The sequence below is a fragment of the Macrobrachium nipponense genome, chromosome 6 (assembly GCF_015104395.2).
Source record: "Macrobrachium nipponense isolate FS-2020 chromosome 6, ASM1510439v2, whole genome shotgun sequence".
Lineage (NCBI taxonomy): Eukaryota > Metazoa > Arthropoda > Malacostraca > Decapoda > Palaemonidae > Macrobrachium > Macrobrachium nipponense.
This window is the reverse complement of record NC_061108.1, coordinates 20,441,413-20,458,632: the sequence shown is the minus strand read 5'-3', so window position 1 is coordinate 20,458,632 and position 17,220 is coordinate 20,441,413. Positions and strand designations below refer to the sequence as shown.

The window sequence follows — 17,220 nt, the reverse complement described above, 5'->3', positions numbered from 1 at the left end:
CTCGTTTTTTCGGCTAAAAAAACAGGGTCTTAAACGAGCAAATAGCCGAGTCTCCCTTGAATCCTACTTTATCCTGGCAGCATGTAATTCACTAATTCTCTTGCCGTAGCTAAAGATAATAGGAATAGGCATTTTCTGGTTATGTCTTCTAAACGATGCCAGATGAGGAGGTTCGAATCTTTCCGATGACAGATACTTGAGGACCACGTCTAGGTTCCAGTTCGGAGGTACTGGTTCCTTAGACTTTGAAGTCTCAAAAGACCTTATGAGATCGTGGAGATCTTTATTATCTGCCAGATCTAATCCTCTGTTCCTGAATACAGCCGAGAGCATACTTCTGTATCCCTTTATTGTGGATACGGCTAGATGAGATTTTTCTCTCAGGAATAGCAGGAAATCAGCAATTTCCGCTATAGAGGTAGTGGAGGAGGACAAAACTTCTTGGATCTACACCACCTTCTAAATACCTCCCACTTCGATTGGTATACTTTCGTAGTGGAGGTTCTGCGTGCTCTCGCGATCGCGCTTGCCACTTCGCGAGAAAAGCCTCTCGCTCTGACAAGTCTTTCGATAGTCGAAAGGCAGTCAGAGCGAGAGCGGGGAGGTTTTTGATGGTACCTCTTGAAGTGTGGTTGTCTGAGAAGATCCGTCCTTCTTGGTAGGCCGGGATCTTGGAAAGTCTACGATCCACTCTACCACCTCCGTGAACCATTCCTGGGCCGGCCAAAAGTGGGGGGGCTATTAACGTCATCCTCGTCTCCTTTGACGCCACAAACTTTTTCATTACTAACCCCAGGATTTTGAATGGGGGAAAAGCATAAACGTCTACTCGAGACCAATTTAGCGGAAGGCGTCTACATAAGTGCCTTGGACTTCCACGACGAGCAAAACACTGGGAGCCCTTTTTCGAAAATGGAATGTTGCGAAGAGATCCACATGGAGGTGGTAGGTCCCCCAAACAGAGACCAGAGATCGAGACACACTCCCTCGTGTAGTGTCCAATTCTGTATGAAGGACCTGGTTCTCCTCCTGCTGGAGCCCCCCCCCCTGTTTCCGCCCTCTACATTCTTTTACTCCCTAGTAACGCAACCTTGTCAGTAGGGAGATGTTCCTGTGAGACGTCCAAAGTAATAGGTCTCTCGTCAGCTCGTAAAGGAACGAGGAGTGCGTCCCTCCCTGTTTCCGAATGTAGGCAAGTGCGGTGGTGTTGTCCACGTTTTACTTGCACTACCTTGTTTGACACCAGAGGTTCTAGGCTCTTCAAAGCCAGATGTACGGCGAAGAGCTCTTTGCAGTTTATGTGCCAAGTCACCTGTGCTGGTTCCCAGGTGCCTGACACCTCTTCTGAGCCTAATGTCGCTCCCCAACCTTTCTCCGACGCGTCGGAGTACAACACTAGGTCTGGGTTCTGTGTTTTTAGAGAGATCCCTTTGTTCTCTTCCACAGGGGGCCCCCCCCCGGGGCAACCACCATTCCAGGTGCGATCTTATCTCCACTGGAATGGGAAATACGTCCGAAAGCTGTCCGGTTTTCCAGCTCCAAGACTTCTGAGGAAGAATTGAAGCGGACGTAAATGCAGTCTTCCTAGTGGGAAGAACTGTTCGAGCGAGGAAAGGGTCCCTAGAAGGCTCAACCATTCCCTCGCCGACGTATGTTCCTTCCCTAAGAGAGGAGAGACTATCCGCAAACCTTTTGCGATTCTCTCTTGCGAAGGAAATACCTCGCAAAACCCCGAGAATCCATCCGAATCCCCAGATAGACTAGGTCTTGTCTGGGGGTCAGCTGAGACTTCTCGAGGTTCACGAGCAATCCCAACGCTTTGATCAAATCTAGAGTTAACTTTAGGTCCTCCAAGCACTGTCTCTCTGATCTGGCCCTGATGAGGCCAGTCGTCCAGATACAGAGAGACATTTACTCCTTTGAGGTGAAGAAACCACCTCGCATTCTTCATCAGGCTTTTGAAGACCTGAGGAGCTGTGGACAGGCCGAAACCACCCAAGGCTCTGAACTGAAAGATCCTTCCCCCCGTCATGAAACGGGAGGTACTTCTTCGATGAAGGGTGGATCGGGACGTGAAAGTAGGCGTCCTGGAGATCTAGAGACACCATCCAATCTCCTTGTCGTAATGACGCTAGGACTGAAGCAGAAGTCTCCATGGAGAACTTCTCCTTCTGAACAAATTTGTTTCAGAGAGCTGACGTCCAGTACTGGTCTCCAGCCTCCCGAGGCTTTCGCAACTAGAAAAAGGCGATTGTAAAACCCCGGGGAGTTTTGATCCAGTACTAGTTCTATCGCTCTCTTGTCCCACATTTGTTCCACCATCGATCGAAGAGTATCCCTCAGCACAGGATCCTTGTACTTGGCTGATAGTTTCCCTTGTATTGACGTTAGGGGAGGAGTGTTCAGGAAAGGGATACGATATCCCTTCCTTATGATAGCCAATGAAGACGCGTCTGCGTTTATCAGTGTCCAGGCCTCCACAAATCCCAGGAGCCTGGCACCTACTGGTGCTTGGAGGAGAGATGTTTTCATTTTCCCTTTTTTAAAGGGACGAAAGGCAGACCTACCTCTCTTCTCCGGAGCCTTCCTTCTTGCGGGAGGTCTGGAGGTCGGACCACCTCGAAAGGGCTGCACTGATGTACTAGGTCCTTTCTTGTCAGATGCAGAAACAGGTTTCTTCCTAGCTGACTGCGTCAGAAGATCCTGAGTCGCCTTCTCAGTTAAAGAGTGAGCAATGTCCTTCACTAACTGAGAAGGGAACAAAAGTCAGATAGAGGTGAATACAGTAGAGCTGCCCTCTGAGCATGAGAGACTGCCTTTGTTAAGAAGGCGCCATATACCGGTCCTTTTCTTAAAAGACCTGCTCCAAACAATGAGGAGATTTCAAAAGATCCATCCTGTACCGCTTTGTCAATGCAAGACAAAATGCATAACAGAGCTTCAGGTTCGATTCCTTCCGAATCATGGGCTTTCTTGGACATCACCCCAAGGGACCAATCTAAGAAGTTGAAGACTTCCAATACATGAAAGAGTCCCTTGAGGAGATGATCCAGTTCCGAAATTCCCCACGTAATTCGTGCTGAATTGAGACTTTGTCGACGTGAAGCGTCAACTAAGGTCGAAAAATCTGCCTCTGTTGTAGAAGGGAGAGCGATACCCATATTCTCTCCCGTCTGATACCAGATGCCTCTTTTCCCAGCTAATCTTGCTGGAGGCATGCAAAAGACTGTCCTGACTAAGTCTTTCTTAGACTTCATCCATGAGTCTAAGGATTGTAATGCCCTCTTCATCGAGATGGTGGGTTTCATTTGAGAAAAAGACGAAGGCTTCTTCGTCTTAGCACTGGAAAAGAGCGAGCGCGGAGAAGGAGGAGCGGCAGGAGTCAACTCGTCTCCATACTCCTCAAGAAGCAGGGTAGCAAAAACCTTATACTTAGACAGACCCTCTCTTCCATGATATTCATCATCCGAGTTTTCCTCCAACTCGGGATCTATATGAGCCTCCGTTCTCCTTTCCGAACGTTCCTCTTCTGGAGGAGACAAACTCCTAATAGGAGAGGGGCTAAGGGAATGATAATCCTTCCTCTTTCCCGCTCTAAAAGACTTGGAAGGCGTCAAAAGCTCCGGCTTCTCTTGAACTTTAGAAGACGCTTCCCGCTTGTATGACGCTTCCCGTTCGCCAAGCGTCCTGGCTGACGTCTCTTGCTGACGTCTTGGATGAGCTTCGCGCCTGGAAGACGCTCCGCTCTCCAAAGGCGTCCTACTTGGCGTCACAATATTGGACGGAGCGTCACGTCTAAGATCCGCTTTCAATGACGCTTCACGTCTAAAAGACGTCTTACGTCTCTCTGGCGTTACGAAACTCTCGTAAGCCCCCGTTCTAGCTCTCGAACTCGAAGCTTCTGCAAGACGTTTAGCAGCTTCACGTCTGTCTGACGCTTCTCGTTGAGCAGGTGAGAGAGGACGAGACTTCTTAATTGGAAGCGTCACGTCCTTCCGACGGGGCGCTAAAACTCCCACAAGAGATGACAGTTGTTCTTGAACTGCCATAATTATCTTTCTTGACGCTTCTCCCACGTCCAGTGCATGACGCCTTTCGTCATCACTCGGGGGAGAAGAATGAAAGGGTACTTCCGCGTACGCGTCAGGTGACGCTGACGCCACCTTCGCTTTCTTAATAGAAGAAGGAGCGTCATCTGAGAAGCGCTCTGGGCTCGAATCTATGTCAGGCTTCATATGAACGCTTCAGCGGTCTCGACAAGTTCGACTCCTTTCCACCCTCGTTTAGGTGAGGGAGAGGGAGAGGACGAGAAACACTCTGCGAAGGAACGCTTTTTATATAGCGCCCTGAGCCGCCTGCCATGAAGCAGAGCTAGCTGAAGGGACGTCTGACCGTTGGGGATTTGATCCCCACGACCTCCTTAAGGCTTTCGACTTCTTTCCTTTCCTCTGGGCATGGGAGCTTGGAAGAGGTCTAGGCCTGGGAGCGTCGCAGGGACGATCAAACGCCCCCTCCACAACACTGGGAGAACTCACCTTCACTGAAATGCTCACATTTCACTAGCCTTACCTTTGAAGTCAGCCATCTTGGACTTCATGTCTCTAATAGTAGCTTTCAGATTGGCGATTTCCGATGCCGAATCCGAAAAAGCACTCAGAATGAGATATATAGGGAGAATCTACTCAGTAGGATTAGAATTATCCGTGAAAGCTCAATAGGCCTTGAACTCACACCTTTCAGCCGTCTAACTCTATCCCTCCCTCTAACTTCTTCAAATAAGAAGTCAAAGTCTTCCACTCTTCTGCATTCAATCCCTCGCATTTCCTTACAAGTATTAATAGCAGAACCACTGAACCCCCCTACATTTATTACGGCATACAGTGTGAGGATCAACCGCAGCTTTCGGTATCCTCACCCTGCAGCCTACATTCACACACATTCTTCACACTACATTTGAATCAGACATACTGAAAATCCAAAAGAGTTATTCCAAAAACAGTCCACAGTAGCGAATGCCAAAAAACACGATCCAGATACGTCACCAAAAAGCCGAAAAACGATGATCAAAGGATGAAAATAGAATCTAAGTCAGGAGGTAATAGCAACAATGTGATACCACCAGGCGACAGAGAAAATATGATAGAAAAACGGGGATGGTTCCTAGTCCTGCCACCCAGGGCAGGCCGGTAGATCACCTGACCTACCTGTAGCGAGTGGCGCGAAATTTGAACTTTCTGTCGGGACGACGGAGTTCTTAGCTATGTATTATCTGACAGGTAAGTTGATTGTATGAAATAAAATTCAGTGCTCTCACCGGACACAAAGAACGTTCTTCGTCCTCTTCTCCTACTAATCCTGACAAGCTTCGAATGGAGAAGGAAACAATGGCCATGGTCTCGAAGGATCTTCATTCTTCGCTAAAAAATCCTGAGTATAGGCACACACGCTTTGTCTTGCGTAAATCCTATCTCTTTACTCAATTGCTTGCATCTCGCTGATTCTACCAGCTGAAGCTAAGGCGACTAAGAATAACGTCTTCTTAGTAAAGATCCTTCAAGAAGCCGAATTAAGAGGTTCAAAATTCGCTTTAGAGAGCCAGGACAATACCACGTCTAAATTCCAGTCACTAAACCTGGTCTCCCTTGTCCTAGTGGACTCAAAAGATTTAATCAAGTCGCTGATGTCCGAGTTATTAGATATATTTAAGTTTCTATGTTTTAAAAACTGATGCCAACATAGATCTGTATCCTTTATTGTCGAAGTCGTAACTTCCCTACGTCTCTCAATATATTAGGAAGTTTGCTATCTCTTGTATAGATGTTTTAGAAGAAGTTGTGTGACTTTCTCTGCACCAATTTCTAAAAACTCCCCATTTTGACTGATAGAGTTTGGCCGAAGAGGCTCTTCTACAGTTAGCAATAGCCTCTGCCGCTCCTTCTTGAAAAAACCTTTCGCTCTGACCAGGTCCCGGACAGTCTGAATCCTGTCAGAGCGAGATACGGACAACAACCCTTGGTGATTTCTGTCGAAATGGGGCTGTTTGAGTAGCGATGGAATTTGTGGCAGAAGCCTGGGGAAGTCTACTAACATCCTCAGGAGATCCGGGAACCACTCTCTGGGCCAAAAAGGAGCTATTAGAGTCATCGTAACGTTCTGGTGACTCTGGAACTTGTTTAATACCTCTCTGATCATCGCAAATGGTGGAAATGCGTAAACATTCAGACCTGACCAGTCGAGAAGCATTGCATCCGTTTTCCAGGCTAACGGGTCCGGGACCGGAGAACAGAATAGAGGAAGCCTGTTGTTCCTGGACGTTGCAAAGAGGTCTATCGTCTTGGTTGTCCCCACAACCGCCATAGATCCTGACAAACTCTGATATCCAATGTCCACTCCGTCGGAAGAACCTGATGCGCACGACTGAGTTCGTCTGCTAAAACGTTGACTTCCCTTGCGTACCGGGGAACCCAAGAGAGTCACTTTGTGCGCATTCGCCCACAGAAGAAGATGCTCCGTCATTCTGTACAGGGAGAACGAATGTGTCCCTCCTGTTTTCTTATATATGACAGCGCTGTGGTGTTGTCCGAGAACACCGCAACTTTCTTCCTTCGACTAGAGGGTGAAACTTTGAAGCCCAAGAAAAAATTGCTTTCAGCTCTTTTATGTTGATATGAAGACCTCTCTCCTGTTCCGTCCAGATACCTGATGTCTTCTCTTTCCCCAACAGGGCTCCCCATCCTGAGTCCGATGCGTCGGCATAAAATTCTAGCTCTGGATTCGTTCTTTCGAGGGACAAACCCTCCTGAGCTCTTTCCTCCGACAACCACCAACGAAGATCTTCCTTGATTTCCTCGGAGATCGGAATAACAGTCGAATCCGGTTGAACTTTCCGGTCCCAATTGGCCTTTAGGTAGAATTGTAGCGTCCTCATGTGAAGACGACCAAGTGTACAAAAGTCTCCACCAGAAGTGAGAGTCCCTAACAGGCTCATCCACTCCAGAGCCGTGCAGGACGAGCGGTTTAACAGCTTCCGTACCGTCGCAACGGAGGGAGACTATTCTCCTTGGGAGAGACACCCGAAAAACTTGTGAGTCCAGAATCATCCCCCCCCAAATATGGAATCCTCTGACTTGGTACTAACTGTGACTTCTCTAAATTCATTACTAATCCCAGTTGCTGTGGTTAATATTAGTGTCCGATTTAAATCCCTCACACACTGGAGACTGGAGTCGGACCTTAGAAGCCAGTCGTCAGATAAAAAGCAATATTGATTTCCCATCAAATGTACCATCGAACTTACCGGGGCCAGGACTCGAGTAAATACTTGTGGGGCTGTCGAAAGTCCGAAACAGAGCGCTCTGAACTGATAAACTCTGCCGTCGAAAACAAACCGTAGATATCCCTTTCCTGGAGCTCCGATGAATAGGTACATGGAAATATGCATCTTTCATGTCCAGCAGATACCATCCAGTCTCCTGGTCGAAGAGCTGACATAACCGACCGGTTGGCTTTCCATACGAAACTTCGTTCTTCAGAACAAAGATATTGAGAGCACTCACATCCAGGACCGGCCTCCAGCCCCCCGATGACTTGGGGACAACGAACAGCCTGTTGTAAAAGCCCGGTGAGATGTCTTCCACTATTTCTATGGCCTTCTTGGTAATCAGGGCTTCTACTTCCTTGGCAAGAGCCAAAGCTCTTTCTGATCCCTGCGAGTATGCTGTTAAGGCGATGGAATACTCGACAGTGGTGGATCTTGCACAAACGGGATCACATAACCCTTCTCTTAATACTGTGATCACCCACTGTTCCGCCCCTCTTCGACTCATTCCCGCCGAAAACAGGCGGAGTCTTGCTCCTACAGGAGGTGTGAGGGTAAAAATTCCTACTTGTCCGACTGTCTCGAGGAGGGTGGTTTCTTCACTGGTTGTGGCCTGTGGACGCAAATTAGTCCTTGGTCTGGGTTGCCATCTAGACTTTCCTCCGCAAAAAGGTTGCTTCTGAAGAGGTGATTCCCTTTAGCTCCTGTAGGTGGTGTCTCCTTGGGACGTCGTGTCGACGAACGAGTCAATAAGTCGTTGGTAGACTTTTTTCTCTAGATCTGCGAGAACTTGCTGAATAACCTGTTCAGGGAATAAATGCGACTTACATAAAGGTGCAAACATGAGAGCAGACTTCTGGTTAGAAGTTACTCCCTTGGAGGTGAAAGAGCACCAAGTTTCTCTCTTTTTAAGGACGCCCAGAGTAAAAGAGATCCAAGCTCCCCTGAGCCATCCCTGACTGCTTTGTCGGCACACGATAATACATCAAGCCAGTCTGTCGCCAAGCTATCTTCCAGACTGACAATCCTCTATTTTCCTTGCTAATGCAGCAATAGTCCAGTCTAAGAAGCTGAAAACTTCTATTACCTTAAATAGGTTCTTAATCAGGTGGTCGAAATCAGGCGAAGAAAAAGAAAATTTTCGCCGACGAAAAACGCTGTCCTTCTGTTAGCATCCACCAGACCTGAGAAATCTCCTTGGGCGGAGGCAGCGACTCCCAAAGAGGGTAATTCTCCGGTAGCATAAAATAAAAATATATGTCTTCTGTAACTTGGACGGTGGACAGCAAAGGCAGCTTTACCAGACTCCCTCTTCTTCTCCAGCCACTTCTCTGCTTCTTTGAAGACTCTTTTCGCGACTGCGAAAGCACAAGTTTAGGGTTTAGGTAGACTCGCCGAAAGTACTTTCCTATCCTTAACAAAGGTAGAAGGAGGCGAAGATAGAGGAGCTGGCTCGAATTCCGTATAAGAAGCCAGCAAAAACTTCATTAAGTTGGAGTAAGCAGAAGCCGCTTTCGACTCTTGTTCCGACTGATCCTCCCCATCCGACATTGTCGACTGCTTGGCTTCTTCATCCGTATAAGACTTAACTTTTCTTCAACGACTTAACTAAGTCCTGAAGCTGTCTCAACGGTTCCAAAAAAACGCCAAAAAACTCTCTTCTTTGTTGTTCGCATCATCTCCCGATGGTGCGGGCGAAGGAGACAACTTCCTTGATGAAAACTTGCGAGTCGAACTCTCTCTCTCGTTAGCTGGCGAACGAGTCGAAACTTTCCTTGTTTCAGTCGGCGAGACAAAACCATGCGAGTCCGACACTGATACCTCGCGAGATCGTTTGCGAACAGCACCCAAACCTCTACTAGGCGAAAGATACACAGGATTCTCCCAAAAGCTACACGAGGGTTGAGGACTCTTTTCCCTCCCTCTCTTCACAGGTGATGACGAATTATCCAATGGCACTGCGCGCCGTTTTCAAACGGGGCGTGACACTTCACTCCACTTCTTTCGCCTGGTATCAGGCGAACACACCTCCGAGTCCGACGACAAACCTACACCAGACACATCTACACCTTTCCAGTGGTGCTCTTTACAGAAATCGAGTCGAAATTCACGACTGAGTCGACGGCCGCCCGTGGGCAAAAACCCCTCCAGTCTCCCTTCGACTCACGGTATGTCTTCTCCCAGGTGCTGGGGAGCGGGACAGTGACCTCGGTCTAGAAGACGTGGAGGGACGGACAGCCGCCTCCTCGGATACGACACTTGCACTTTTCACTTCACCAGACTTAATCACAAATTCACGAAAAGATGTACCTAAATCCATGACAGATTTAGCAAGCAGCTCAAATTTCCTATCCATCTTATTTTCTAATTGGGCAATGGTGTCGGAATCAGAAGCATGGGGAACCTGAGCCGGAGTAAGGTGTACTGAAGTAGGAGGACTATCAATAGGAGAGACGTTTGACAAAATAGGAGAAGACAAAGCGGGCTTCTTTGCCTCTGACGGCAAAGGAGTTGACTCTAATCTAGCCCTACTATCAGCCCTAATGGCTGCCTTTCTTTTCCTATCTTTTTCCATCTTATCAAGATGAGACAAAAAACTCTTCCATCCTTGATCATCTAGATCTTCACATTCATTACATGTACGCTCTTTAGTACACTCTTGCCCCCTACATTTCACGCACTTTGAGTGTGGGTCATAACATAACTTGGCTAATCTAGTTTTGCAGCCTTCGCTGCAAAACCTAACAGATGAACCTGAATCTGACATAACTCACACTAAACAGATGAATAAAGAAAGCAGCTAAGCCGTCAAACACAAAAAACAACCAAGAAAATTGTACTTCACCAAATCGGGTGTCAAACAAAAATGGCGAACAGTTGACTGCAGCGAAATACACAGGTGTTTCACCGTGGGCGGCAGAAAACGAATTGTCAAGCAAAGCTCAGTAGTACCGGGGATCCCCGAAAGTGGGCGGGGTTGTATCACCTACATGTCAGCAGCGCCAATTAGCGCCGAGAAATTTGGAATTTCGACTGACGTAAGGTAAGAAGCGTATAGCTATGTAATTGTTCGGTAAGTTTCATGTGTGAAACTGAGGTGTAATGAAAGTTATAACTTTTGAAAGACATGTTAATCAGGAGAGGTCAGAGCGGAGATGTGTACTCTGTGAGTGCTAGGAAGATACTAGTCAACTGGTCAGTTTCCAGCCCTGTGACTGGCTCATCACTAGCCAATCAGGGGTGTCGTAACAGACATGGCTGGATACCAAATGCACGGGAGTTGTGAATTAACTATTGTATCCAATACAAGATATGAGTGGTGAAACCAAATTATTTGAGAGGAGGATCAAAATGATCCAAAAATAAGAGATAAAATGTGCTACGGCTCAGAAAAAACTCAAGAAAAACAATACAGAATTTATTAATGATTAGATTATCATCTGAAGGTTTAAGAAGTCAGGATGCATTGGACTGAGGAAGGTAGAGAAGGCTGATAGAAATCAGTGACCTCATATAGAAATGGGTGTAGCTGAAGATAAAGAAGATTAGCATCCAAACATCCAAACAATTAAGTATATTGCCACCTGATATGAAATTGTAACACTGCTAAATCTGGATCATGTTAGGATACAAAATTTATAACCTAATGGTAAATAAGCATACAGGAACTAAAACCACAACTTTTACAGATGAGATCACTGCGTGACTGTAGACTCCAGCATATTCTCCTTTATCCTTCATTTTCATGGGTTCTTCAATTCAGTGTTATTTGGTAATCATTACTACATGTATTAAATTTTCTATTATTTTAGCTAATGAAGGTGATGGAATCATCATGTCAAGTTTCTATCAATGCACAAGTGACTGTTGCCAGAATATCTTGAGAATGAGTCAACTTTCTTTATTGAAGCTTGCCAGATACATAAGGAGAACTTCTTGAGATGACACCCTTATGGAGAACTCTGCATTAAAAAGATTATTTGCTGCTGTAGAAACCATCTCTACTCAGCTGATTTCTTCCCAAAGTTAGTCTCCATGTCACCCAAGGAAAACGTCTATCGAGTTTCACCGCATTACGTTAAACAATTTCTAAAATATTGTAAAAATATAGCATTTGCGTTCCTGTTGGCAGGAAATATGACAAAATTTTCATTAATTTGTATTTTTCATAACTAACAAACCTGCAGTCTTAACATTAGCATAAATCTTCTATTGCCAGGTGGAAGCTGGTAAAAAACAATATACGTGATTGTATATGTAAGGAATTGGTGGCTAATAAGTAATCAGAATTTGATGAAATTTGGCAGATTTATTGATAAATGACCTTGAGATTAAATTCTGCAGACTTATTTGTAAAATGACCTTGAGAAAAACAACTTTTATACATGCGACTTACCAGGCAGATATATACTTAGCTATAGACTCCGTCGTCCCGACAGAATTCAAAACTCGCGGCACACGCTACCGGTAGGTCAGGTGATCTACCATTCCCGCCGCTGGGTGGCGGAATCCCAACCCATTCCCGTTTCTGAGCCAGATTTTCTCTGTCGCTGAAGCCGGCAACAACTGTTGTTTGGTCTCTCCTGATTGGAAATTCTGCTCATTTGCGAGAATTGGTTGGACATTTGGTGAAGTACTCTTGTTTATTCTCGGGATTGGCTATACGCTTATTTGGACTGGATTAGGATTTGGATTTGGTTTTTTCTATTAAAATGGCTGAAGTTAAAGTAACTCCTAAGTTTAGGGTTTGTGCAAGGGAAGAATGCAGAACTAGGTTGTTTAAAGCAGAGGTAGATCCTCATACGCTTTGTAGTAAATGTAGAGGTTCTGAATGTGCGGTTGATAGAACTTGTACTGAATGTGAAGGGCTTTCGGAGCAAGGATGGAAGGATTTAGCTTCTTATATTAAGAAAAGAGAGAAGGATAGAGCTAGGAAAGCGTCAGCTAGAAGCTCGAGTAGATCTTGTTCTTTTGAGCCTGAATCAGAAATTAACAAACCAGATGATGTTTCTCCCATAACCTCAGCCCCTTCTCCCTGTGTTGAATCTAAGGGTTCATTTTCAGAAATGGAAAAAATGAGATCCTCGATCAGGGAGCTTCAGGAGCAGCTTAAAGCCATGGAAACACAAGGTAAGAGTGTCAGTGAATACAGTGACCCCAGTGCAGTGGAGGGGGCGTCTGATCGGCTCCGCATTGCTCCTAGGCCTAGACCGCTTCCAAACTCAGACCAGGGGAGGAGGAATGTCAAAAGCCGCAGGGAGGATGTGGAGCATCCCCAAACGATCAGGCGTCCCCTTCGGCAGACCCTGAAGTAACGACCCAGGCTGCCTTGGATAGCCCGTAGAAAAGGCATCCTGGAAGAGTGTTTTTTCTGCGTCGGACTCCTCCTCGTCCAGGCGTGGATGGAGCTCTGCTTCGAAGTCTCGTCCTCTGAAGAGATCGTGGGTAGCGCCGAAAGGAGACGCTTTTGATTCTAGCCCAGAGCGATTTCCAGAGGATTTTCCTTCGACTAGTAAGAGGGCGAGAAGACCGTCTCCAGCCTCAAGATCCGACAAAGCTTTTCCTGCTTAATCTACAGGAGCAAATATCCTCCTTTGTAGGCGCTCTACATAAGGATTCGTCTCGAAGGAAAGACTCTCCCTTCCAGTGAAGAGATCAAAATTGTCTTCTCCTGGTAGGAAGAGAAGTTTCTCACACTAGCAGGCGCTCGTTCTCCCGGGAGACTCTCTCGTTCTCCCTTTAAACGATCCTCTCCTATCTATAGGAAGAAAGTTCCCAGCGGTAGCCGCTCGCAGAGCAAGCGGTCAGCTACGTCTCTTAGGAGAAGTCAGGAGTCGGACTCCTCTTCTGAGGATCAGGATAGGCGTCAAGAGCCTAAGAAGCAGGAGCTTGTGAGAAACATAGAGTTGACAGAGCCTAGTAGGCGCCAAGAATATTACAGCTATAGAGCCTTACAGACGCCAGGAGTCTTGTGAGAGGCGTCAAGAGCCTACAAGGAGTCACGACAAGCGCCAGGAGTCAAGCAGGCGCCAGGAATCAAGCAGGCTTCAGGAGTCGAGCAGGCGTCAGGAGTCGGGTAGGCGCCAGGAGTCTAGCAGACGCCAGGAGTCTGGGCAGGGGCAGGCGTCAGGAGTCGAGTAGGCGTAGGGCCAGGCGCCTTGTACGAGCTTAGGTCAGAGTAAGACCCCTTCGCACTTTATGAGTTCTTCGGAGAGTAGAAGCCCTTCACCTGGTAGGAAACAGGTGCCTGAAGAGAAGATCTCGTGCGTTTAAGAACTCGATTGCGCCTTGTAGTAGCAAGGATTTGTCACTCGGACGACGTTCTTCTTCGTTTGACAAAAGTCCCTCGACAACTAAGAACCGCTCTTCCCCGAAAGGATCCCCGGCAGCCGGAGACTTAGAAGAAGTCTCGGATGAAGAATTACCTGTGGATGTAGTAGTCTCTGATTATAAGAGATTGTCCTTGTTGTTGTTGCAGGAATTCGGAGATAAGCTTCAACCAGCGGATCCGCCCTCTCCAGGATCTTTGCTATCCAGCACGAAGTCTCCAAAGGCATCCTCATTTGTAAAAATGCGTCCAGCCCTTAGTATGAAAAAAGCGTTCAAAGGATTTGGAGAATGGCTTAACAATAAAAGAGAGGCGGGCAAGACTGTTTTTTCATGCCCTCTTCAAAGTTGAGGGTAAACCTGGAAGATGGTACGATACCCAGGAACCTATGGGCTTAGGACTGCCTTCATCGGCAGACGCAGATTACGCTTCCTTAGTGGATTCTTCAAGGAGGCGCGCTTTACTATCAGCAAAAGCTACTTGGGGGATGTGTGAACTGGACCATCTACTAAAGGGACTTTTTAGGACGCTCGAGGTATTTAATTTTATGGACTGGGCTTTGGGAGCCCTTGCGAAGAGAGCACAAGATCCCGAATTTGTCACGATGGAAGAATTATCGAGTGTGTTATCGTGTCTGGACAGAGCGGTGATGGATCGGTTCGGTGGAAGTGGCTGCTCTTTTTGGATCGGGAGTTTTGAAAAAGAGAGCAGTGTATGGGTCTTTCTTGTCCAAGTCAGTATCTCCTCTACAAAGGTCGGCCTTGCTATATTCGCCGCTTCGAACCACCTTTCCCACAAGACACGGTGAGGGATGTAGCAAAATCATTAGCTGGAAAAGCCACACAGGATTTACTGACACAGTCAGCAAAGAGGTTCAAGCCTGCGGTTCCTTTTCAAAAGAAGGATAAAAACACCTCTTCAGCAGCCCTTCGAGGAGCCTCTTCCTCCTCAGAACCCCTTTTAGAGGTAGAAGACCGGATACCAGAGGAAGACCTTCCAGGAGACCTGCGAAGGAGGCAAAATGAAGAAGAAGTCCTCCAGATAGCGGTAGGCGCCAGACTGTCGAAATTTGCCAGAGTCTGGGCGAAGAGAGGGGCGGACAGCTGGACCCTCTCGATCCTCGCGAGAGGATACCTCATCCCCTTCAGGGAATATCCTCCCTTAACAAGAACTCCAAGGGAGTTAACAGCGAGATACAACGATCCTGTCAAGAGTCAAGCTCTCCTGCAAGCAGTAGAACTTATGTTGCAGAAAAGGGCAATAGAACCGGTTCAAGATCTCCATTCACCAGGTTTCTACAACCGTCTATTCCTGGTACCAAAAGCCTCGGGCGGGTGGAGGCCGGTTCTGGACGTAAGTGCGTTGAACGTCTTTGTGATCAAGAAGAAGTTCTCGATGGAGACCTCTTCCTCTGTACTTTCTGCTCTCGTCCAGGGGACTGGATGGTATCCCTGGACTTCAAGATGCATATTTCCATGTGCCAATTCATCCGGCATCAAGGAAATACCTAAGGTTCATGTCACAGGGAAGAGTGTTTCAATTTCGAGCGCTTTGCTTCGGACTTTCGACGGGCCCCGCAAGTCTTCACGGGTATCCTAAGGAATGTGGCTCATTGGTTACATTTAGAGGGGATCAGAATCTCGATGTATTTGGACGACTGGCTAATACGAGCAAAGTCGAAAGCAACAGTGTCTGGAGGACCTTTCGATAACATTAAAGATGACGCAGTCATTGGGACTCCTAGTCAACCTCGAGAAGTCCCAGCTGGATCCCCAGCAGAACATAGTTTATGCTGGGGATCGGATGGATTCTCGGGGTTTTCTAGCGTCTCCGTCAACAGAGAGAATAGAACGCTGCCTTACAAAGGTGTCGGGATTTCTAGGGAAAGAACATTGTTCCGCGAGGGAGTGGATGAGTTTGCTGGGAACCATTTCCTCGTTGGAGCAGTTCGTTTCCCTAGGGAGACTGCACCTAAGACCCCTTCAGTATTATCTGAAGGAGAACTGGGATCAAAGTTCCCAGGACCTCGAAGAGTCATTCAGGATAACGGACAAGGTCAAACAAGATCTTCGGTGGTGGTTAGACCCGAAGAAACTCGGTCAAGGAATATCATTGACATAAAGAGCCCTCTCCGAGCGTTGTTTGCAGACGCATCAGACGTAGGGTGGGGAGCAACGTTGGATTCGCAAGAAGTGTCGGGAACCTGGAAGGAGCTCAGGTGTCCTGGCACATAAACAAAAAGGAACTGAAAAGCCATTCACCTAGCTCTCTTGCACTTTTCCAAGAACAAAGATATTTAGGATCGATCATTCAGGTCAATTCAGACAACACGACAGCCCTAGCATATATCAGGAAGCAAGGGGGAACTCATTCATTCTCCCTTTACGTGACAGCGAGGGAGTTGTTGCTTTGGGCGCAAGAGAAGCAGATCTCTCTTTCTAACGAGATTTATTCAGGGAGAGAGAAATGTTCGAGCGGATCTGCTAAGCAGAAGAGACCAAGTACTCCCCACCGAATGATTCTCTCCACCCTCAAGTGTGCGATCAGTTATGGGGGTTATGGGGAAGGCCGAACGTAGACTTGTTCGCAACCAACTGGAACAAGAGGTTGGAGAATTATTGCTCCCCCATCGCGGATCCAAGAGCAATAGCGATAGACGGGCTCCTCATGGACTGGAAGGGAATAGACGGTACGCTTTTCCCCCCTTCAACTGGTAGGGGAAGTAATAAGAAAGTTTGCCTCCTCAGAGGGAACGAGATTAACTTTGATCGCTCCCTTTTGGCCAGCCCTAGATTGGGTGACAGAGTTGCTGGAGTGGATAGTGGATCTTCCCAGATCGCTCCCTCTAAGGAGCGATCTTCTCAACAACCCCACTTCGACAGGTATCACAAAAACCTCCCCGCTCTAAAAAAGTCTGACTGCCTTCAGACTATCGAAGGACTCGTTAGAGCGAGGGGGTTTTCTCGCGAAGTTTCAAAAGCAATCGCAAGAGCCAGGAGACAATCCACATTACGAGTGTACCATTCGAAGTGGGAAGTGTTTTAGAAGATGGTGCAGGACGCATGAGCTATCCTCTTCCAGTACCTCTATAACCGACATTGCAAATTTTCTTCTTTACCTTAGAAGAAATGTGACCTAGCTGTATCTACGATCAAGGGGTATAGAAGTATGCTGGCCTCGGTGTTTAGGCATAGGGGTCTGGATGTGTCAGACAATAAGGATCTACATGACCTTATTAGGTCTTTCGAGACCTCAAAAAGTCAGAATAATAAAAATCCCAGTTGGAACTTGGATATAGTGCTGCATTATCTGATGTCTGAAAGATTCGTACCTTCCAATAATTCTTCTTTTAGAGATTTGACAAGGAAGTCTCTATTCCTGTTCGCCTTAGCCACGGCAAAAAGGAAAAAGGGTGAGTGAACTTCAAGCGTTAGAGGGCAGAGTGGGGTTTAAGAAGGAGGCTGCAATTTGCTCTTTTAAGCCTCTCTTCTTAGCCAAGAACTCAAAACCCATCAAAACCGTGGCCTAGAAGCTTCGAAGTGAAGGCACTCTCTTCTCTTACGGGGGAAGAAAA

At 47.0% G+C, this 17,220-nt stretch overlaps 2 protein-coding genes across 2 annotated transcripts in view; one reads left to right on the top strand and one right to left on the bottom strand.

The window, feature by feature from the left end:
- Positions 1–11,202, top strand: part of LOC135216448 (sodium/hydrogen exchanger 9B2-like) — a 110,477-nt gene extending 99,275 nt beyond the window's left edge. The window contains exon 10 of the mRNA XM_064251818.1: positions 11,131–11,202. Within this exon, the coding sequence (XP_064107888.1) occupies positions 11,131–11,202 (72 nt within the window). The remainder of the gene's footprint in view (positions 1–11,130) is intronic.
- Positions 1–17,220, bottom strand: part of LOC135216390 (sodium/hydrogen exchanger 9B2-like) — a gene marked incomplete in the record, with an annotated part of 345,785 nt that overhangs the window by 291,642 nt on the left and 36,923 nt on the right.